The sequence below is a fragment of the Monosiga brevicollis genome, genomic scaffold, assembly GCF_000002865.3.
Source record: "Monosiga brevicollis MX1 MONBRscaffold_52 genomic scaffold, whole genome shotgun sequence".
In the NCBI taxonomy this organism is placed as follows: domain Eukaryota; class Choanoflagellata; order Craspedida; family Salpingoecidae; genus Monosiga; species Monosiga brevicollis.
The window spans coordinates 104,232-123,302 of NW_001865089.1; the positions used below are offsets into that span (position 1 = coordinate 104,232).

Below are 19,071 nucleotides of genomic sequence, written 5' to 3' on the forward strand. Positions count from 1 at the left end.
TGTGCTTTCACAGCACAAGACGGCAATTGATGTTATCCTTGCTTGAATAAGATGAACAAAGCTTGCAACATGTACATGTATAGCATAATCAATTTATAATTAAATTTTTATCATTATGAGGCATCTGAAGTGGCGTGGTGTTTGGGGAATTCGCCAGGGGTTGGAAGCGTATAGGTGGAGCCAGCAAAGCCTTTCGGTTGTATCCATCCATGGAGCCCGCAAGGACTTGATATTTGTAAAAAACTTATTGAACAAGAAAGCCCACTCATCATCAATCGTCCACCAATCGCCAATCGCCGATCATAGACTACTCTCATCCTCCAACAACTCGTTTCCAAACGGAGCCGCATACAGCTGGACGTGCAAGAAACTTCGCACATCCCGAGCGACGGGGCGATCCCAAGCCTCGCGCAGCCACATGCGCTTCATCAAACTGCACCCCATTTGTTCACAGCGACCAAGCAAGCATGAGATGACCCTGCCTTTTTTGCCCTCCACATGGAAATCCTGCCCCTGCCTTGTCTCTTCTTCCGGGGGTGGCTGGTCTATTCCCTCCAACCTTGCCAGTTCGGTAAATCCGCGAGCGTCGTCGACGGGCAGCCGGTTCCCCGCCATCAGTGACTCCATGATGTGCTGCAAGGAAAGACTTCCGTATGGCGTCCGGCCATCGTGTACAATCTACTCATAGATGAATAAAAGTAAAGCACCGGCAACAGATACGAGTATTCACGGGCGTCGAGCACACAAACCCCTTTGGCAAAGAACGCCGCAACCATCGCGAGATTCATACCTCCCAAAAGACCACCCCCAGTGACCAAATGTCCGAGGCCGTGGAAAAGGCGCCGCGTGCCAACGCTTCCGGTGCCATCCAACTACAACAAAAACAAGAGTGTCAAGAGCAATACATTTGACTAACATGTAAATGTCACCAAGACATCCATCGTTTCAAAAGGAACCTTGGGTCAACATCGGGTCCACGTACCGGAAAGGCATATCATCTAGCTCGGCGGCTTTGTAATAATCCTTGTCTCGCGACACATAGCGACTCACTGTGCCGAAAAAGTGTCTTTCGAGTGAGGAGACCTTTGACAATCCCAGGAAACAACCGCCAACAAAACACAAAGTACGCACGGGACGCAAGTTGCCCATCTAAACCGACAAACACTGGCACCACTCTTGGCAAATACACACGTGACCACCATGCAGAAGCTACACACGTGATCACCATGCAGGAACAACAAGGGTCAGACCACACATGCAGGACGTACAGCCAAAGTCCGCCAGCTTAATCACAGGATGTTGTGACGCCTCGCCGGGAAAAAGGAGCATGTTGCGAGTGGCCAAGTCCCGATGGATCAGATTGCGATAATGCAAGAAATACGTTGCTTCCGCAATATCCAGCATAAAATGAAGCTGCGCACGAGTTGCAAGAGTCGTTACACAGCGTCAAATTTAGCACCTCTCACCCGGGTGCCCTGCTGCCCCCCTCCCCAAAAGGGCAATACCTCAAGCCTCCCGAATGACACACAAGTCGTGCAAACTTACCTTGGCCTGCTGTGAGCAGAGACTTGTGCGCAAATGCTTGCGCAGATCCCCCAGGGGTGTGTACTCCAAAACCAGTTGCACCGGAGTCCTGTCACCACAAACACCGTGGACGGCCCCATTGGTGTGAGTCCGAATAGCAAAAACAAAAGCATGAATTAGGAGAGCGGCGGGCGACTCCTGACTCACACGTCCGAGATGATTCCGAGCAGGGAGACAATGTTCGGGTGTGCCGACACCACGTGCATCAGTGCCGCCTCTAACATAACCGCTCTCGTGTCCATCACCTAAACCAAAAGCGAAGGACTGAGGACTGTCCGGGCCAGTCGAATGCCATTGAATGCCCCGTTTGGCTTTGCCCACGATGGAGAAACTTACCTCAATCTGAGGAAAAGATTTAATCGCTATCGTGCCAAGGCTCCGATGCCCTCGCAAGGTCGCCTGCGCGAGCACCACATGTGAGCGCCATGAAAAGTGCCCGTGCATGCCTCTGCACTTCTAACGACATACCGTAGTCACCACACCAAAGTTGCCCCGGCCCACCAGCTGCTGTAGATGTACATCAGCCCTGAAAAAGACAGATTAGAATTGCGCATGGAGTGTGAATGAGAGGCACAGCACGTCTCTTTCCCCTTACTTAAAACCTCATCTGCGACTGGGCCCCTGCAGCACGCACTGCATAAAGGTCGGGAGACGACGTGAGACCAACAAAGCTTCCAGCTCCGGTATGTGTTCGGCATCAGCAGCGTGTTCAGCAGCTGTGAGTTTTGATTGAAACTCGTGGACGCACAGCTCCACGTGCTCCAGTGAAGACATGGGTACGGTATCGGTTCCATGCTCCAACACTGCAAGCCTTCTATTTCGTTGGCGTTTATCCCGCAGCCGCACAAGTACAGTCCCAGCTATCAATACAAAAACCAACCCCACGACAACCCCAATCACAAGGCCCGTGCTGTCGGTATTGCGCACTGAAGCTGCGCCAGCGCCACCCGACGCGGTCGTGAGCTCAGGTCCCATTGAGGACGAGGAGGCAGTTGAAGGCGTTGGGGCCGCCGTCACATCAATGAGGCTACCATTGAGCAAAGTCACAGCAAGAAGCGCCTCGGCCTCCTGCTCACTGGCGAGCACGTTGCCCTGAGCCATTCCCAAACCAGCCAGACTCATACGCGTCAGGTTGCGCCCTTGGCCAACAAATGCGCTTGTAGCAGTGCAGCTCAGATGGAGCGTAGTATCAGCCGACCAGGAGCCCAAGGTAAAGTGACGCCATTGGGCGTTCAGCAACAGACCATCGACACGGCGAGTACCATCAGAGTGTGAGCAAACAAACACAAGCGTCCCATTGACCAGAGTCATCTGGTCTACGCTTGTGCAGTTTGGCACACGCACACACTCCACTGCGCCTGTCCCACGTGCGATCTGGCACACGATTTCGTCCCCCATGTCCATCGCGCCATGTATAGCCAGCACCACCCGAGCGCCGTCAACGGCCTGCTCGCTACGAAACCTATACAGAGCATTCGCACTCTGGACCACCATCTCGGCCATCCAGTCTGCACCCGTATCTTGCAAAAGCCAGGAGACGGCGCCATTATACATGAGCAGCTGGGTGCCATCTGGCCCCGATGCGCGAAACAGATTCGGGTTGCCATAAGCTGTGAGCGTCGGAAACTGAACAGTGGCTAATGGCACACCGCTGGCATCTACACGGCCATATTCCCAGAACAAAAACGCCCAAGTCTGCTCGTGTGCCTGATACGACGCGTACGCTACCCCTCGCGCGGTGGCAGCAATGCGCAGGCTGCTAGTGCCCGTTGGCAAAGCGATTGCCAGGCTTCCATTGTAGATGTAGTTCCGAACGCGGCGCGCATACGCATGCACGGCTGCAATTTGGGAATATGTATTGGTCTCGACCACTAGAATATAATCTTGCGCGGCAATCACTTGTCGTCCGTATTGCGCCATCAGCGTGGTTGTTTCATTTTGAGCCAGAGTCGCCATCACAGTCCATGGCCACGGGCCAGTCAGGGGTAAATTAACGAGCAGCTGCACCGCCCCTCGCTCCGGAATATGAGCCGTGGGGTCCTCTTCTCCGACCCACACTTGAGGCCCAAAAGTGGCTTCGTCCACAAACACATCCCCATGGAGGCTTTGCAGCGGCATGTCCAAAGTTGCAGGTGAGGTCCAGGCCGCCTGACACCTAGGAAGGTCATATGTGGTGCAAAACAACGGAAAAAAAATAAACGCATGCCAAGCACGGTGAGAGACTCGACGCTGCCATATATCCACACCCAGGCACATCGTCCTGCCCCCCACCCTCCCCCTTTGAACCAACGCAACTCAATACCTACATCCACGCCTTGGCGCCGGCCATCGCGTTGGTCGGGCAGACAGCACAAGCCGCGGCCAAGTCGGTGACATTCAAACGAAAAAAACCGTTGATACCACAATCAGGAAAGGCAGAGCATACGCAATTTCTGACTGTTCCTGTCGTGAATGGGTAGGCGGTCGAGATGTGATCCAAATGCACACGCCCGCGTCCTTTGATCCAGACCTCAAAAACTTGTGGCTGGTCAGCGGTGCCCGACAGCGCGAGCCACAGGCTGACTGGTCCAGCCTCATCGACGTACGTGTGCGCATGCACGTTGTTCGCATCGTCCCGCAGGTTAATCACACCCTCGAAACGTACACTCAACACGACCTCATGCAACGCCGGTGTATCCGTCATCAAAGAAAAGTTGGTAACAAGCTGCCACACGACTGCATCGAGTGGGTATGTCTCCAAGCCCGGGGAAAACTGCCGAAGCTCGCGCTGGGCAGGCAGAGGCACCAAGCTAGCGTCCGTTGCCAATGCCTCAACCTTGAGCTGGAGATCCAAAGCGGCGCCAGGCCAGACGATCAAGGGTGCAGCACTCAAGAGTTGAGCGGAACATGTCCAGTTCCAGGAGTAGACCCCAGACTTCAGCCAAAGAGTGCTGCCCTTTGCCCCAAAGGCATACTCGCTGGCATTGGTCCAGGCTGCCGTTCTGAGGTCTGCCACTACCTGCCCCTGAGGACAGCCTGCTAAGGGCAGTAACAACGGAATGGGCAGCAGTGTGTCCACGCCGGTTGGGGTTGGCCGAAACATCCCGACGGATGAGACCGCGGACACCCATCGCACAGTACAATTTACATGGGCGTCTAGCAAGTTGAAGAGTGACTGGGATGCTAGATGCCGTTGCAAATTTGCAAGCACGCAAGTGGAAGCCGAACCACTGCCGCCGGGTGTCTCAACACAACCTTGCAGCAACGAAGACGGAGGTACGGCACTAGGAAGGCAAGCGTCACACGCGCGAACGACGCTCATCGCCCCCGGTGTTTCAAGTGCCGACAGGCCGTATGGCGCTGAGAGGGAAATGTTATAACTCAAGGCTTCGTCTAGCGTAGACGACAGTGTGAGTACTACGTCAGATGTGCTGTATAGCTCAATGGGGATGCGAAATCTTGGCGTGACTGGGCGCGAGGTGAAGTTCGCATTGAGCGACGATAGGTGAACGACGATCACGAGACCGTGCGCCTCGGCGTTTGAAGCAAGCTCAAACTCCAACAGCACCGGGGCCGGCACAGCGCGAATCAAGTGAATTTGCGGTACACCAGGGCAGAGAACCAGACCCGTTGCGTTCCGACTCGTCACAAACAAGGGCGCGCTGTTGTCGATCGATGGTATGGGCTCGCATGCTGAAAAGTTTGTTGGCTGGGTGGACGTGCTTGGCAAGTTGGTGACAGGCGGGGCTGTTGTACTCATGACACCTGGCCAATCTGACTGGGGGGGCGACAGGAGCATCCAGACGCCATTTGCAAACTGCGCTCGAACGGCCGCAGCCCCTGCTCGCTCTAATCGGGTGATGACGCTGTCTGTTGGCAAGTGACACAGCGATCCGTGTTCAGGTTTGACAAACTCTAGGCGCTTCCCATCGGCGACGACGATAGTGGGCGTTGTGTCTGTCATGAACATGTCAAAGGAGTTCACCTCATCATCGTAGTAGCGGTCGTCGCTGCCTCCGTCATCTGCACCGTCATAGTCGTCACTCCCAGTGACAGCGAGGTTGCTCACTTGATTGCTGCCACTGTTTTCTCTGGTGCCTGTCCTGCGAGCAGGAGGTACCACGATGAGCAGCTCCGCGTTGATGCAATCCAGCGCTACAAAATGTGCTCTGATCAACGTTGACAGTTCAGGATTCCACTCATAAATGCTCAGAAACACCACTCCAGTTTCCATCTCCAACACGGCCAAGTGAGATGCGTTTATGAAATCAAAGGCACCTCGAACGTTTTGCAAGACGGGCACGGTTCGACGGTCTGCAAAACTCCAACGATACAAACACCGTGGCGCGGCAGGCCCATAACCCGGGCACTCGGCTGTATACCAGAGGCTCCTGGTATCCAGCCTGGCTACGACACGCGTGACGCTGCTTGTGATAACGCGCAGATGACCCAGTGTTGGACTGGGCACGGCGGGCACCAATACCAACGAGCCTAGCGTTGCATTATCCGCAGTGCCAGAAGTCTCGGTGACTGTACTCTGGCACCACAAAGCGGCCATGGTATCCGTCAGCGCCAAGATGACAACATCTGCACATTGGAGAGCCTGAAGGGCCTCGGAAGCGTGGACAAAGCCGGTCCAGGCAGTCGAGGCTAAAAAGTAGCGGTTGTCGAGAAGCACCACGCTCAACACACTCCAGTCCAAGGCTGCGCTGTCAACAAGCTCGGCGGTCGCGCCGGTGCCGTTGAAAACACCATCGATGGGACTACCTGGACACGCAGTCGACAAGACATGCACAACTTGATCTTGGCCTTCGTCCACCAGCACCGGTTTGCACTCTATCATAGACACGACGGGAGCTACGGGGCAGAGGCTGGGGGTATAGGCAATGTACGCCGTCTGCTCAAACATGCTCATGTCAACGTACAAGACCGGAAATGTACCTCGCGGGCATGAGATACTATCCCGCTCCACGACGCACGACGTTGCAGCACAATCAACGCGTGTGGCCAGGGAGAACGCCTCAAATGCGGGCCCTGCGACGCATCGTCTGGCCGCCATGGTCACTGACCGCAATGCAGCGGGCACATGCACAGTGACGTGTCGAACAAACTGCAGGGATATGGCCATGTGCCAACCCACACCGGGCGCACAGAGCGTTGTTGTGACGATTTGGTGCTCCGCGGGCAACACTATGATTTCAGGAGACAATGTGGCACACGGTAAGGAGTAGTTTGCAGGGAGGCCACCCGTTTGAAGAATGACGTCGGTCACAAGTTCGTGAGGCCGGGCGTTCAGCGGCAGGACAGCAAACTCGCTGGTTATGGCGCGTAGGCGCAGCGTGGAAGCTGTTGGGGTCAGGGAGCCGTCGGCTGCATCGGGTAGGCTGTAGATAACCGCTGCCTGGCAAGCCGCCGTGGAAAGCTCGGCGGCCTCGATGCGAACCAACACGGTGTCAAAGGAACGAGGCCGTTGTCGAACCAGAACGTAGACGGCACTGCCAACAACGGCGCGTGAGAGCACCGTCCCCCAATGCGTCGGGCAGGAGGTTAGAGAGCCCTCCTCCAGCCCCAAAAGTCCCACGCGCCACGCACGCGTGGCGACACTTTGTTCGACAACGGCAAGCACGGGCTGTTCAGCGATGCGCAGGGTGCCAGCAGGCGTCCAAACACCAGACAGAAACGTGGTTACGTTTCGAACAGGAGAGGACAAGTGCACAATGCGCAGATTAGTCATGACCGTGCTTGAAATCGCGTCTTCGTGGTGCTTGAAAAAAATTGCTACGGGCTCCGTCAAGGCCGCTCGGAACAGCCTCAACCCGCTGTGCGCGTTGAAAAATATTTGTGCATCTCCCTCCGCCACACCTGAGTCGCTGTTCACTGAGGTGACAGAAAAATGGTCGTCCTTGTGCTCGACAACGACAAACAGCGCACCGTTTGAAGCATTGACTCCGCTGGCAGTTGCGTTTGCAGGCTGGGCGGCGGAAGCCAGAAGAACCAAGTCTACCACACTCACGCCTATTGTCCACATGCGCACAATCATGAAGCACGGCTGGCCATTGCTTCCGAGCGTACGACATGGCGCGCTCCACAATTGATCAGTCAGCCTGGTGGGAACACCTGTAACGTTGACCTTGACCTGATACTGGTATCGGTCTGGGGCCAAGCCAGACGCTGTCAACTGCCATTCGTTACGTGGCCCCGGGGAGCGCCAAATAGGAGTATGCTCAGTCGGAGACCAGCTAGCAAAAACATGACCCGTCCAAAGTGCCGAGGCAGCCAAGCCATCGGGTATGGGCATCGACGGAAACGGCAGCGCACAGGAGCAGGACAAGCCATCGGCAGATATGTCGAGAACATCATACGTGGCGAGTGGGGCGAGGTGGAGGATGATATGCACATGCTTGTGTGCTGGTATCAAGGTCGGCACCAACAGTTCCTTGTGTTGGGGCAAGTTCAACTCAACGTCATCAAAGATGGTGGAGGTGTTGACAGCAAGCGTGGTACGGCGGATACCTCGAGAAGCACCAAACCGACTGGTAATGGAGAGACTGATGGGCTCGAGGGAGCACCAGTCCAAGCGCACGTGGGCTAGCGGATTGCTGTTATCCAACATGACCACCGTTTGTTGCTGCGGCTTGCACGGAAAGGTGCGGAAAGGCGCCAATTGAGACAAAATTGATCGCACAGCCGCTGTGGTTTGTAGCATCACCACAGAGAAGCCCAGGCCTGGGTGCATCATGGTCAAGATGTTTAGGTTGAGATGGGCACGCCACCCTGCTCTGAGTCGCATAAGCGTTATCGCGTTGGTCCTCACTGAAACAAAATACGGGAGCTCTGTTTCGAAACAGCCCAACCACTCATCCTCGGCCAGCAGAATCACAGGAAGCGTGCAGTTGTTCGCCAGGATGGGAAGAGATGTTACGTCATCTCCATTGAGTAGCATATCTGGATTGTCAAACACGATGACGCTGGACTTGACGCCGCGGGGCTCTGTCACGTGCCAGAAAGTCATGTGATGACGCAGAAAAATTCCAGAAACGTGACCATCAATGCCGAGAAGCTGACGCGAATTTGAGGTGGTCAACCGGAGCACAGCTTTATTGCTGTCAACCATCATGATGTACAAAGCCACCGAGCCCCCCGCGGTGCTGGCTTGAACAAAGACATGCGAGCTGTTCAGTGCAACCATACCAAGCGATGCGCCATAACCCAAACCATCGTAGCCGCCGCCAGAAAAGACGTCATTTGTTTGCGGTAAGCTGTCATGGGCTGCGACAATGTAGCCTTTTAACACATGACCAATTTGCGCGCGGCTCCAAGGCATACTCATCATTTGAAACTGATTGCTGCGGAGAGCATTTCGCAGAAATGGGTCAGTATCGGTTATGAGGAAGTTGTCCGTGTCAGGGTAATACTTGACAATGAAGTTGCGTAGATCAGGGAATTCAAAGGGGCTGCGGTTGCGAATCATAAAGATAACCTCCTCGTTTGTGTCCACGCGCTTCAGCTGCGCCCCAAACTGGTAGCGGTCACTCTTCAGAGCAGAGGCTTGTAACAAGTCCCATTCTTGGCCCGAGTTTTTGGTTTTGGCGGCCAAGCTGGATAGATTCAGCGCCTTGGATATGGACAAATCGAGTGGGCTCAAAGCTAGGATGACACTCTGCTCGTCCGTGCACAAGCAAGTCGTCTCGCTGCACTCACAATGATGCAGAGCCATCGTGTCGAATATGGTCATGGCGCCGTAGACTTGAAAGGTAGAAAAGGCAGTGGCGTTGTCATAAAAAGTGAAGCCAATCGCTCCTGTTTGGAGCGGCGTTGTCTTGAACCATGACATGTTGTCAAAATTGAGCAAATCTGGGTAGAAAAAACAAAAGGTGATCAAGCGCACATTGCAGGAGAAAGCCCAGATGCAGTCGCAAGTGAGGGAGTGTGTGCGATGGGAGATTGTGTGCTTGTGAAGCGGAGAAACTAAACAATTGGTAAAATAAAATAAAAAAAATAAAGACCTCTGGCGCATCAAAGAAAACCTACCTAGCGCCTCATAACTGTCGCCGTTCACAATGCAGATCACTCTTGCAAAGGTTCCGCATTGGTCTTGTGCGCAGACAGCGACGGCCGTGCACACACCCAGAAAGGCGTAGCTGTCCGCCAAAGGAAGGTGTACGGTGGAGGAAAGTGGCCAATGCGTGAGATAGGACCAAGTCTCGCGGATTGTGTAGCGTTGATAGCTCACAATGCCAAACACTACGTCAATCATCAAATGTGAGAGCGAGGGGCCGCCATGCCGAAAAAAAAATATCCGTTAGCTCCCTAGCATCCAAACATATGAAACTCAAGTCCCCCACCAAAAAAAAAAAAAAAAAAAAAAAAAAAAAAAAAAAAAAAATTAGAAAAAAAACAGAAAGTAAAATAAAAAAACATGCAACATGCATGCGTCGGCAGTTGTAAAGTACCGACCTGGAGCAATGGGATTGGAATGATCAACATGCAAGTGCAAGCCGTACAAGGCCCATGTGGCTGTCACCATTAGAACAATGTCTTGTGCAGTATTGTCGGTGCTGGGGATGGATCGGGAGACCAAGACAGCACGGCCAAAGTCAACGCTAGGGGCAAATACATGCTGTGCAATTTCACGAAGGGTGGTGCCGTAGCCTAACGAGACCGCGTCCATGAGCCGACAAGAGGTGAGCAACCTTATTACCCATAGCGATTGTCATTCAAGAGATACAGCCGGCCGGGCCGACGACTCGGCCAAAATGGTCCGACCAACCAGTAGAAGTCACGATTAAAACATTTCCTGGAGGAGAGTCCCCCGGGTCTAATGTCTCATGAACGTTGAAAGCAAGCGAGGAGGCGATAAAATAGGTTTGCATGGCTGCCAATGGTTGACGAGGGAGGGCCAAACGAAAGAGGAACGCAGTGAGTCTATCTCGATCAGAGCAGAGGGCAGCACTTGACACACTCACTCTGCGGCCTGTGCAGGTCAATGGATTGAGCCACAGCAAGCGAATGCCCCATTTGAGGCAAGCTCCAATTTGCAATGGTCTAGGTGGCCAGCAGCCGGATCCTGAGTGAAAGCCAAGCAGAGGCACAGGGTCGCTCGGGTAGAGTGTCAGAGTTCGCAGGCAAGTACAGACCGGAATCTTTGCAACAGAGTCGAAGAATAGGCGCTGCCAGATCGGGGTAACAAGAGTAGCAGGAACTGTTCACGAAGTTTGACACAACACAAGGTCAGCCTTTGGATCGAGAATGAGGTTAAAAGGGCTTAGAAGATGAGCGCGTGGCACGCACGGGTAAAGTTCAAGGTCACACGATAGACAGCGCCGGAGAAGTTGAAGGCCCCGGGAGCCGACACTAGAATGCTTAGCTGTATCGGAGATGTCATGTTAATGAAAAGGAAAAGGCCAAGGGTGAGCCTGGAGGTTTCATCACGGATGAGTGCCAACGAGAGCGATGGCGTACCTCTGCTTGCTCATAAGAATTGGAGCTGGAGACAAGCGATTCGATAATGACGCTCGCACCAAACAGAAGATTATCATGCAAGCCCATTTCCTCAAGTGGACACAAAACGTGCTTTGCTGCGAGATCAGTCGTCCCGTCGAGACCTGGCGGCATTTGGAAAGTTGAGAAATTAATCAGCGCACAGAACCCAAGGCCGTAACGCCAAGCCCACGCACCAAACCAAGTAATGCTGAGCTCAACATGACCATGCCGATGAGGCGAGGTGCATGGGCCACTGCTACGCGTGTAGCTTTCAAACGCCACGCTCACGTTGGACTGGATAGGATTGCACGAGCCGGTGTGAGAAGCCAGGGGGATAATGGTGGGGCCTGCGCAGGTGCGCAAAAGGCTCGGTTTGGTGGGGTTGATCGAAGCGTACCGTCACTCGCTGGGTGTCGGCGTGATACGGAGGCACGTAGTACGGCTCGGAGGCAAGAGCACTGGCGCCGGCATAACCAATCGTGAGGGCTGCCTACGGTGGCTGATAGCGACGCCATTTGACGCAAAAGCCGACGGGCTCACCTGCCAGCGAGGCTGAGAATGGCGAGCCCGAGCATCCAAAGGCAAGGGCTCCCGCCCACGAGAAGCAGAGGCCGGATTTGCAAGGCCAAGCAGCCCGGTGTATGCTTGACGGGCCGCATGCTGCCGTTTGCGTGTGGCACTCGGGAACGTTGAGCACAGCGGGCTCGAGGCAGCCCCGCGCCTCACTCTGCACCTCGAGTCTCGGCCACGCAGCCACCCATCACACGCTCACACGCTCAGACATACACACAGAGAGCCAGCTCACAAGGATCCCAGTGAGCCAGACCCACCGCCCACCGCCTACAGGCCATGCATCATGGCACGCTGCGCTGGCTGCCAACCTGCCTCTCTCTCTCTCTCTCTCTCAATTCATTCTCTCTCTCTCTAAATCTAAATCTAAATCTCTAAATAGGCTCCTACGGAAACAGCGTTTTTAAGATAAACAAGGGGATTAAAATACGAACATTTAGTAGCGCCCGGGATGCTGAAGGATGCTGGCTAAAATTAATCTCTTGAGACGCTGGAAAGCTTGTCTAAACCTGGTGGGTCAGAAGATAAAATAATGACCGTTAGAAAATGTCATACTTTTCGCTGATCGGCGCCATGGAAGCGTCGGTAGCTCGGCGCTCTGTTGCGGAAACATCTGGTCCTCAAAGCGTTCATGTCTAGCAAGAACTATGATACTCTCGAGAAGGCCACGATTCGCCGTTTGGCGGTGAAGAAGTACTGGGCCGTGTTTGAACAGGTGTTGTTGCGTTTGCTTGATTCGACTCGCCCCGATCAGTATGATTGGGCTTGGCGTTTGGCTAGCGTGATCGCAGCAGAGCAGGCATCTCGAATATCGCTGAGAGATTTTGAGACCATACGACCGAGGATTGTTGCCACTTTTCGCGGTCAGCATTTGCCCGCAGCCCTCCACGACATGGACCGATTCCGATCCCTGTTTGCATTTCATTCTTTGGCTGCGATACACGAGGCTGTTGAGGCAATGGAAGACGCCGCACAATCCCCTCTTGTTGAAGCGTATGTTATCACCCTGTCTGCACGTTCCTCGATATCATATCTGCTTAAAACTTCGATATCATGCAATGATGTCTTTCGTGGTTGTGGCTGCTCCACCATAGGTATCAATCTGCTATGCGTGCCAGAAAGCAGCGTCCACTCCCTTTTAATGTCGCTTTACAATGCACCCTTGCATACAACACGAGTTGTGAGCGGACATACCGCGATATCGTGGAACTGATGGGGCTTGTTGTGAGTGAAGTGGTTGTCAGTGCGTGCGTAGCGAGCATTGAGGATGCCGTTGCCACCGCTTTCAAACCGCTAGTCTTATGGCATCCTTGGCTGACGATGCATGAGTATGTTGCGTGGAGTGCAAGACACATCGAGGCATACCAGGGCAAAGGTGTTGGCCATTTCCTCGCTCCCCGACTACGCGCAGAACCCGATTGCCCGCCACGCATCGCTGCCTTTGTCGACGGAACCGTGTATCCGATCTTCAGGCCCAGTGGTCGCAACCGTAACCAGCGGGTGAACTACGACGGCAATCATCGTGTGTGTACCGTTGTTGTGTTGATTTCAGCTTTGGGCTGAATCTCATTGATGAACGCGTCTTGTTGTGTTTCATCTTTGATACGAACCAGATGCATGCGCTCAAAGGCCAGATTATCACTGACGCTAGTGGCCTTGGGGTCAGCGTCCACGGCCCATATCCTGGGACTGTCAACGACAAGTAAGGTTATTCGCATTCTCCCTACAATACACGTCCAATATGATTCAAATTATCATCTTTGTTAATTCACATTTTAGGAAGATGATACGTCTGAGTCGCACGCTTGAACTGGTCCAGGAACATTGGCCGGCCCATCATGTGCTTCTTGGAGACTGCGGCTATACGCACACTCCAACTCGCGGGCTTGTAATCGCAAACCCATCGTCGAATGCCGACTGCCACGTGCGCTCTAATCTTGTCTTGAGCGCTGTCCTCTATCGAGTACCCTTGCTCACTTGATTTGAGTTTCGCAGGACTATGAGCGTCAAGCCAAGGCTGTCCGTGTCAGCGTTGAGCACATCATTGGAGCAGATGGATACGGTTCGAACCAATCCTGCTTGCCTGAAATCGTAGCTTTGAGTTCAATGCTCATGCTTTCCTATGTGACGATTGTATCAACAATGCATTCAGGTGTCAAGTTCTTCTTCCGACGCTTGAGAAGCAAATCATGCGGCATCGCACAGTCAGATCTGAACAATCGGTTTATTTTCATTCACTTGATGCACAACCTGGTCATATTACAACGATGGAAAACTGGAGTGGTGAATATGACAGCGGATCGATTTCAGGTTGCCAACGGCCCAACGATGCAAGAATATCTCACAGGCTCATGGCCGACGAGCATGTGTGGCCCCCGGCCCTTGAGCCATGACTCATAAATTCACTACTTTGTCTTGATCAGACACCGTCATTCATATGACATGCTTCATTTGAATTGATTATGCTATGTCCAGGCTGCCCCCACTTTATTTGGTGATCATTTGTCCAATGTCACCCCCGATGCGAAAATACACGTTTCGTGTTGGGGAGGAAGGGGTGGGTGGCGATGGACCTCCCGATGCGGATGCCACAGTCGGCGGCGCAAGGGTTTTGCAAACCGCCAAAACCTCTTTCATCATCTCGGCTTGCGCTACGCTCTGCTGCTTCATCATCTCGGCTTGCGCTACGCCCTGCTGCTTCATCATCTCGGCTTGCGCTACGCTCTGCTGCTTGATCACCTTCATCGCCTCGCGCAGAAGTGCTCGGTCTTTTTTGGAGCGTCGTCGATCTTTTTTTCGACGGCGCGCGTCCTGAGCCTCCCGGTCACGCGCATGTGCCTCGCCGTAATCTTTGAAATCCTGCAAAACACGCTTGATTGGGATAGGCAAGTCGCCGTTGTTCTCATCCAAAAAGTCGATATCTACAACCAGTTCAGATCACATTATTAGACGCCTACGACGGCTTGTCACAATGTGACAGACGCATGGGAAGCCTGCATCGCACCAATACTATCGCGTTTGGCACGCGAGCGAGACTTGACCCGCCGCCTAGTTTTTTTTGATTGGCCATCGTTGAGTACTGGGACTTCGCTGTCGGTGTGCCCCGAATCAGACAGATCGGCTTGAAGACAGAACAGCAAAGCTTTCTCAGGGATGGAATTTGCCATGATGGTGCCTTGCTCTGCATTTGCCCGGTATTTTTTGAGCGCACCGATGGATACGCCATGTAATACGGCGTTTCGCATGCGTCGCATGGACTCCCATGTTTTGGAATAATGGCTCAGCTACAAAGCAACAACAAAAATTAGCTTGTCACGTGCATGTGATTCCATTATGATATTGCGGTTGGCCGAGCATCATCTTACATGTATCCAAATAGCAGCTGGCTGGTAACCAGATGTGCCTTGTTCGCCAGGTTCACAATTTTCAGGGAAATCCTCCGAAAACCAATCCAATAGAGAACCAAGTGTTGCGAACAAGACCTTCAAAATCCGGTTTGAGGTCTGATTATTGCGCGACAAGTGCATGGAGATGGACAACATATCTGCCCGCACCGACTTCAGGTGCAGATACGTGCTGGCGATCATGGCCTCTGCGAAAAACAACAACTCGGCTGCTTCTTCCGCAGGCCCCAGTCCAGGCGCGGGAGGCCGCCCCAGTTCGTGTTGTTTCTCACCCGAAAAAGCAGCTCGGAGCTTATTCACGAAAGGGCGCAGACTACAGCGTGCGACATGGGAAGAAAAATAAGACTTGCTCGTGTTTATGCCAGCAGCGACGATCAAACAAACCTGGAGCCGAGGCAAGTCAGAAAAGCACAGATCTGGAGGTGTCGCTGTGCGTAGATGATTTCGCCTTTCTCGGCAATATCCTTTGAAGGCACCTTGCGCACGAGGCCAACTTCTTGACCTTGTCCGTTGTCGACCCGCTTATCACATGTATACCGCTCTCGACACAGGGCGAAAAGACGTTCGTCGCCAGGACTACACCGAGGATAATAAACACAAGGTCAGACATCAAGACATATCATCAGAATGCAAAAACTGCATGTACCTCGTTTGATATCTTGCGAGTGTATCTGCTAGGCTCGGATCGAGACCCCGAAAACGCGAATAACCTGGTCCCAAGGGTATCTTGAGACGGGCACGACGTCCTTCCTCATTGTTCGATGCCCACATCGCAAGCTTGAACTCGTCTGCAATCCGAACGATATGAAATACCGCCGAGATAAATGCTTGCTCCCGAAGCGCCGTGGCGTTCGGAGCAGAAGGGATACAGACATCGTCCGGAAAAGGGAACACGACGAAGAAATCCTATGTGCCGAGGGCATATGAGGAACCACAGGGAGAAGCGATCTCTCATTATGTTGCACACATCTAACATAACAGGGTCGATTGCGGTTGAGCACTCGCGCAGACACGAAACCGAAGACTCTCGACTCACGTTCGAGACACATCCAGTGGCCTCCAGGAGAGCCATCATAACGGTCAAATGCACAAAACATATGTTTGCAATTGGACATGAGGGCAGAGAGAACACATGTTCACACCGGTGAAACTTATCATCTCAATTTTATCTCCTCCGCAGGAACAAAACGAGTTAAGACAACAAAATTGTGACATTTGTCTTATCTCCTTCAAAACTATCATTTCCGTAGGAGTCTAATCTCCTAAATCTCTCTCGTTTGAAAGTAAAATACTTACCTCTATACAATGTCATCTTTTTCTTGTTATTATCTTACATTTTATGTCATCTTTTTCAGAGTTGTTGAATTTTATCATTTTGCTCGTATGACATGATTGCGAATTCATGCAACCACACACACCCCTGCTTGCCCCCTGCCTCACATGCACTCCCTCGCCCTGCTTGCCGCTTCCGCTTCCCCACACATGGCCTCGGACCTCACCTGCTTCATGCTCTAGTCGTGTCTAAGATACCCATGCCTAGTATTTGTCTGATGCCCAGTTCCTCATGCTCATTGTTTCATACCCCGTATCTCCTGCCACGTACCTGTTCCTTGGCATCGGAATCGTCAAGTTGCACGTCTCACGGTCGGGCTTTTCCAAAAGTCGCCGTCATGCGCCCGACGCCGGCGCCTCTTACGCATGTGAGCGTGATCCGCCACATGTTACACCCACGCTTTTGCACTGCGGGTTTGACAGAGAATGACCGCGAACGGGTCAAAGGCTTGGTTGTGCTTGGAACCGCCCAGCGGCCCATCCGTGGCCAGCTGAAGGAGGTGTTGTTGCTGGTCCATGGATCGGTCGATGACGAGCTGTACACGCTCAGGTGGTGCATCGAGACTTCTCCCGCCCCTCAGGAAACGTTGACCCGCGCCCGCGCCCTACTCAGCTCGCAACCCAACCCGGCCGGCTTGGAACCAGCCGCTGGCAGCATCGCCGTTGAAGACCCTGATGCGGCCCCGCCATTGGTTGCACGCGTCAAGCCACCGCGGCACCGACTGGCCCCTATGTCGGTCGGCGAACTGGACTTTGACGTGGCAACGGATGAGGAAGAGGACAGCGCCACTTGGGCTCCAATGGATGGGGCACCAGCCGTTTTTGAGGCTTGGGGGAGTGCGACCATCGACCCTGGCCACGAAAGGGCAAATTTTAAAGCACGTGCTCCGCAACTTGATGACGCCTTTGCGCTTGATGCCTGTGACCCTGGCCACGTCTTCTTGCACTTCCTCCCCCCGCGAATCCTTGAAAACATGCTTCGTGGGAGCTCAGTCGCTTCCTTATCCAAGGAGGAACTGCTCGGATTCTTTGGCTTGCAGCTGCTCGGCGCCAATCACGCTCGGGCGACCGAGGATCTGTTCAAGCCGTCGCAGTCGCAGTTTGACGTCTTTCCGGACTTTTCCTCCATCATGAGCCAACACCGCTTCCGCGAGATTGCCAAAGGCCTTCGCCTCACTGACACCAAGCCTCGGGGCGGAGCCGACCCTTTCCACGCCGTGCGGGAGATGGCCGAAGCTTTCAACGATCACATGGCTAAGAGTAGTGTATTCCGACCGTCTTCACTCGTGTGCCTGGACGAGTCCATGGTCACGCATCACCAGGAGGAGGACCCAGGCTTTGTCTTCATTGGGCGCAAACCCCATCCGGTCGGCAATGAGTACCATGCCATCTGCGATGCCGAGACCGGGATCGTCTATCGCATTGAGATGGTGGAGGGCAAGGCTCGCCCACGACAGCTCCCACTGAAATATGCAGAGCACGGGCAGACCGGTGGCCTCATCCTGCGCATGACAGAGACCAGCGTAGGCATGGGCCGCGTTGTCGTCATGGACAGCGCCTTTTGTGAGCTGCAACCGCTGGTTGAGCTGCGCAATCGGGGTACGTTTGCGGTCACAGTTGCTGAGAAGCGGCACGACTGGCCCAGGCATGTCCCTGGCGATAATGTCCAGGCCCACATGGCCGACAAGCCGGTGGGGCAGCTGCATGGGCGCCGTGGGAGCCTCGATGGTGTTCCCATGTGCCTTTTTGCCGTCAATCATCAAAAGTATGTCTTGCTCATGATATCGTCCTATGGAAACACGGACCAGAGCGCAAGGGTCGCGTGGATCGGGACATAATTTCCTACCACCGCAACCAGCCCCTCGATGACTACTATAACGGGCGCCACGCCGTGCACGATCACAATCAGCTGCGTCAGTGCCAGAAACGAGATCTGGAGATGGCCTGGGACAGTAAGTTTTGGGACATCGACCAACTAGTGTTCGTGGTCTCGACAACCTTGGTGAACACGCTCTTGTGGTACAACCGTCGCTATTTGGCTCCGCGCGGCCGCCAGCCCTTGTCACTAAGTGAGTTGCGGAGCAAAGTTGGCGAGCACCTTGTGCAAATGCTCGTCAACAGCCGCCCCGGCATGTCCCCGGCCTTGTGCCAACCCCACGCCCAAACCGGAACGCTTCATCGACTTATCAGCATTCCGCCATACCAAGGCTCGCGCCCAGGAAAACGCGTCAAGGCCAGGTACCAAGCCGTGCGCTGCCGTGGTGAAAACTGTCATAAAATGGTGCGCAAGTATTGTCTGTGTTCGCCTGTCCTCTTCCTCTGCATCGAGTGTTTCGCCCTGCACATTCAATAGGTCGCCAGCGAGCAATAAAAAAAATTCATTTTCTCGATTTATGGTTTTTTTTCTCATTCTCGATCGACATCCTCTCTGGGACCCTGCTTTGCCTGCTTGGCGAGATAACCCCTTGTACAATGAGGAAGGTGGGGGTTTATGAAAAGCAAGAATTCCTCTGAGCTAACGCCCCTTCACAACATTGAATATATTTGACGACGTTTGTCTCTTCAAGTCTTTTTTTTTTTTTTTTTTTTTTTTAATTGTTTCAGGGACAAGGACTCGGTCCTCTCTCGGAATTGAGCGGGTTGTCTGTTGCTGTAAGGCGATCGATCTAAAGTGAGGTGCTCAGGCTGTCCTAATGATGCCTTTGTTCTTCTGAGCGAG

At 53.6% G+C, this 19,071-nt stretch overlaps 3 protein-coding genes across 3 annotated transcripts in view; 1 reads left to right on the forward strand and 2 right to left on the reverse strand.

The window, feature by feature from the left end:
* Window positions 1–11,705, reverse strand: part of MONBRDRAFT_39356 (uncharacterized protein) — a gene marked incomplete at its 5' end in the record, with an annotated part of 14,013 nt that extends 2,308 nt beyond the window's left edge. Inside the window, 8 exons of the mRNA XM_001750916.1 lie at window positions 791–872; window positions 1,546–1,633; window positions 1,732–1,829; window positions 2,053–2,110; window positions 2,219–3,739; window positions 3,891–9,417; window positions 9,595–9,704; window positions 11,587–11,705. Of these exons, the coding sequence (XP_001750968.1) occupies window positions 791–872; window positions 1,546–1,633; window positions 1,732–1,829; window positions 2,053–2,110; window positions 2,219–3,739; window positions 3,891–9,417; window positions 9,595–9,704; window positions 11,587–11,705 (7,603 nt within the window). The remainder of the gene's footprint in view (window positions 1–790; window positions 873–1,545; window positions 1,634–1,731; window positions 1,830–2,052; window positions 2,111–2,218; window positions 3,740–3,890; window positions 9,418–9,594; window positions 9,705–11,586) is intronic.
* A 2,398-nt stretch (window positions 11,706–14,103) lies between these two features.
* On the reverse strand, window positions 14,104–16,091 carry MONBRDRAFT_39357 (uncharacterized protein; the record flags this gene model as incomplete). Its single annotated transcript, XM_001750917.1, has 6 exons — window positions 16,057–16,091; window positions 15,667–15,926; window positions 15,405–15,596; window positions 14,982–15,333; window positions 14,621–14,900; window positions 14,104–14,537 (listed from the first exon to the last, which is right to left on the reverse strand). Exons 2-6 carry the CDS (start codon window positions 15,789–15,791, stop codon window positions 14,104–14,106), a joined length of 1,383 nt encoding a protein of 460 aa, XP_001750969.1. The 5' UTR covers window positions 15,792–15,926; window positions 16,057–16,091.
* A 599-nt stretch (window positions 16,092–16,690) lies between these two features.
* On the forward strand, window positions 16,691–18,705 carry MONBRDRAFT_30469 (uncharacterized protein; the record flags this gene model as incomplete). The annotated part of the gene is made up of 2 exons (XM_001750903.1): window positions 16,691–17,951; window positions 18,119–18,705. 2 exons carry the CDS (start codon window positions 16,691–16,693, stop codon window positions 18,703–18,705), a joined length of 1,848 nt encoding a protein of 615 aa, XP_001750955.1.
* Window positions 18,706–19,071: the final 366 nt, after the last annotated feature.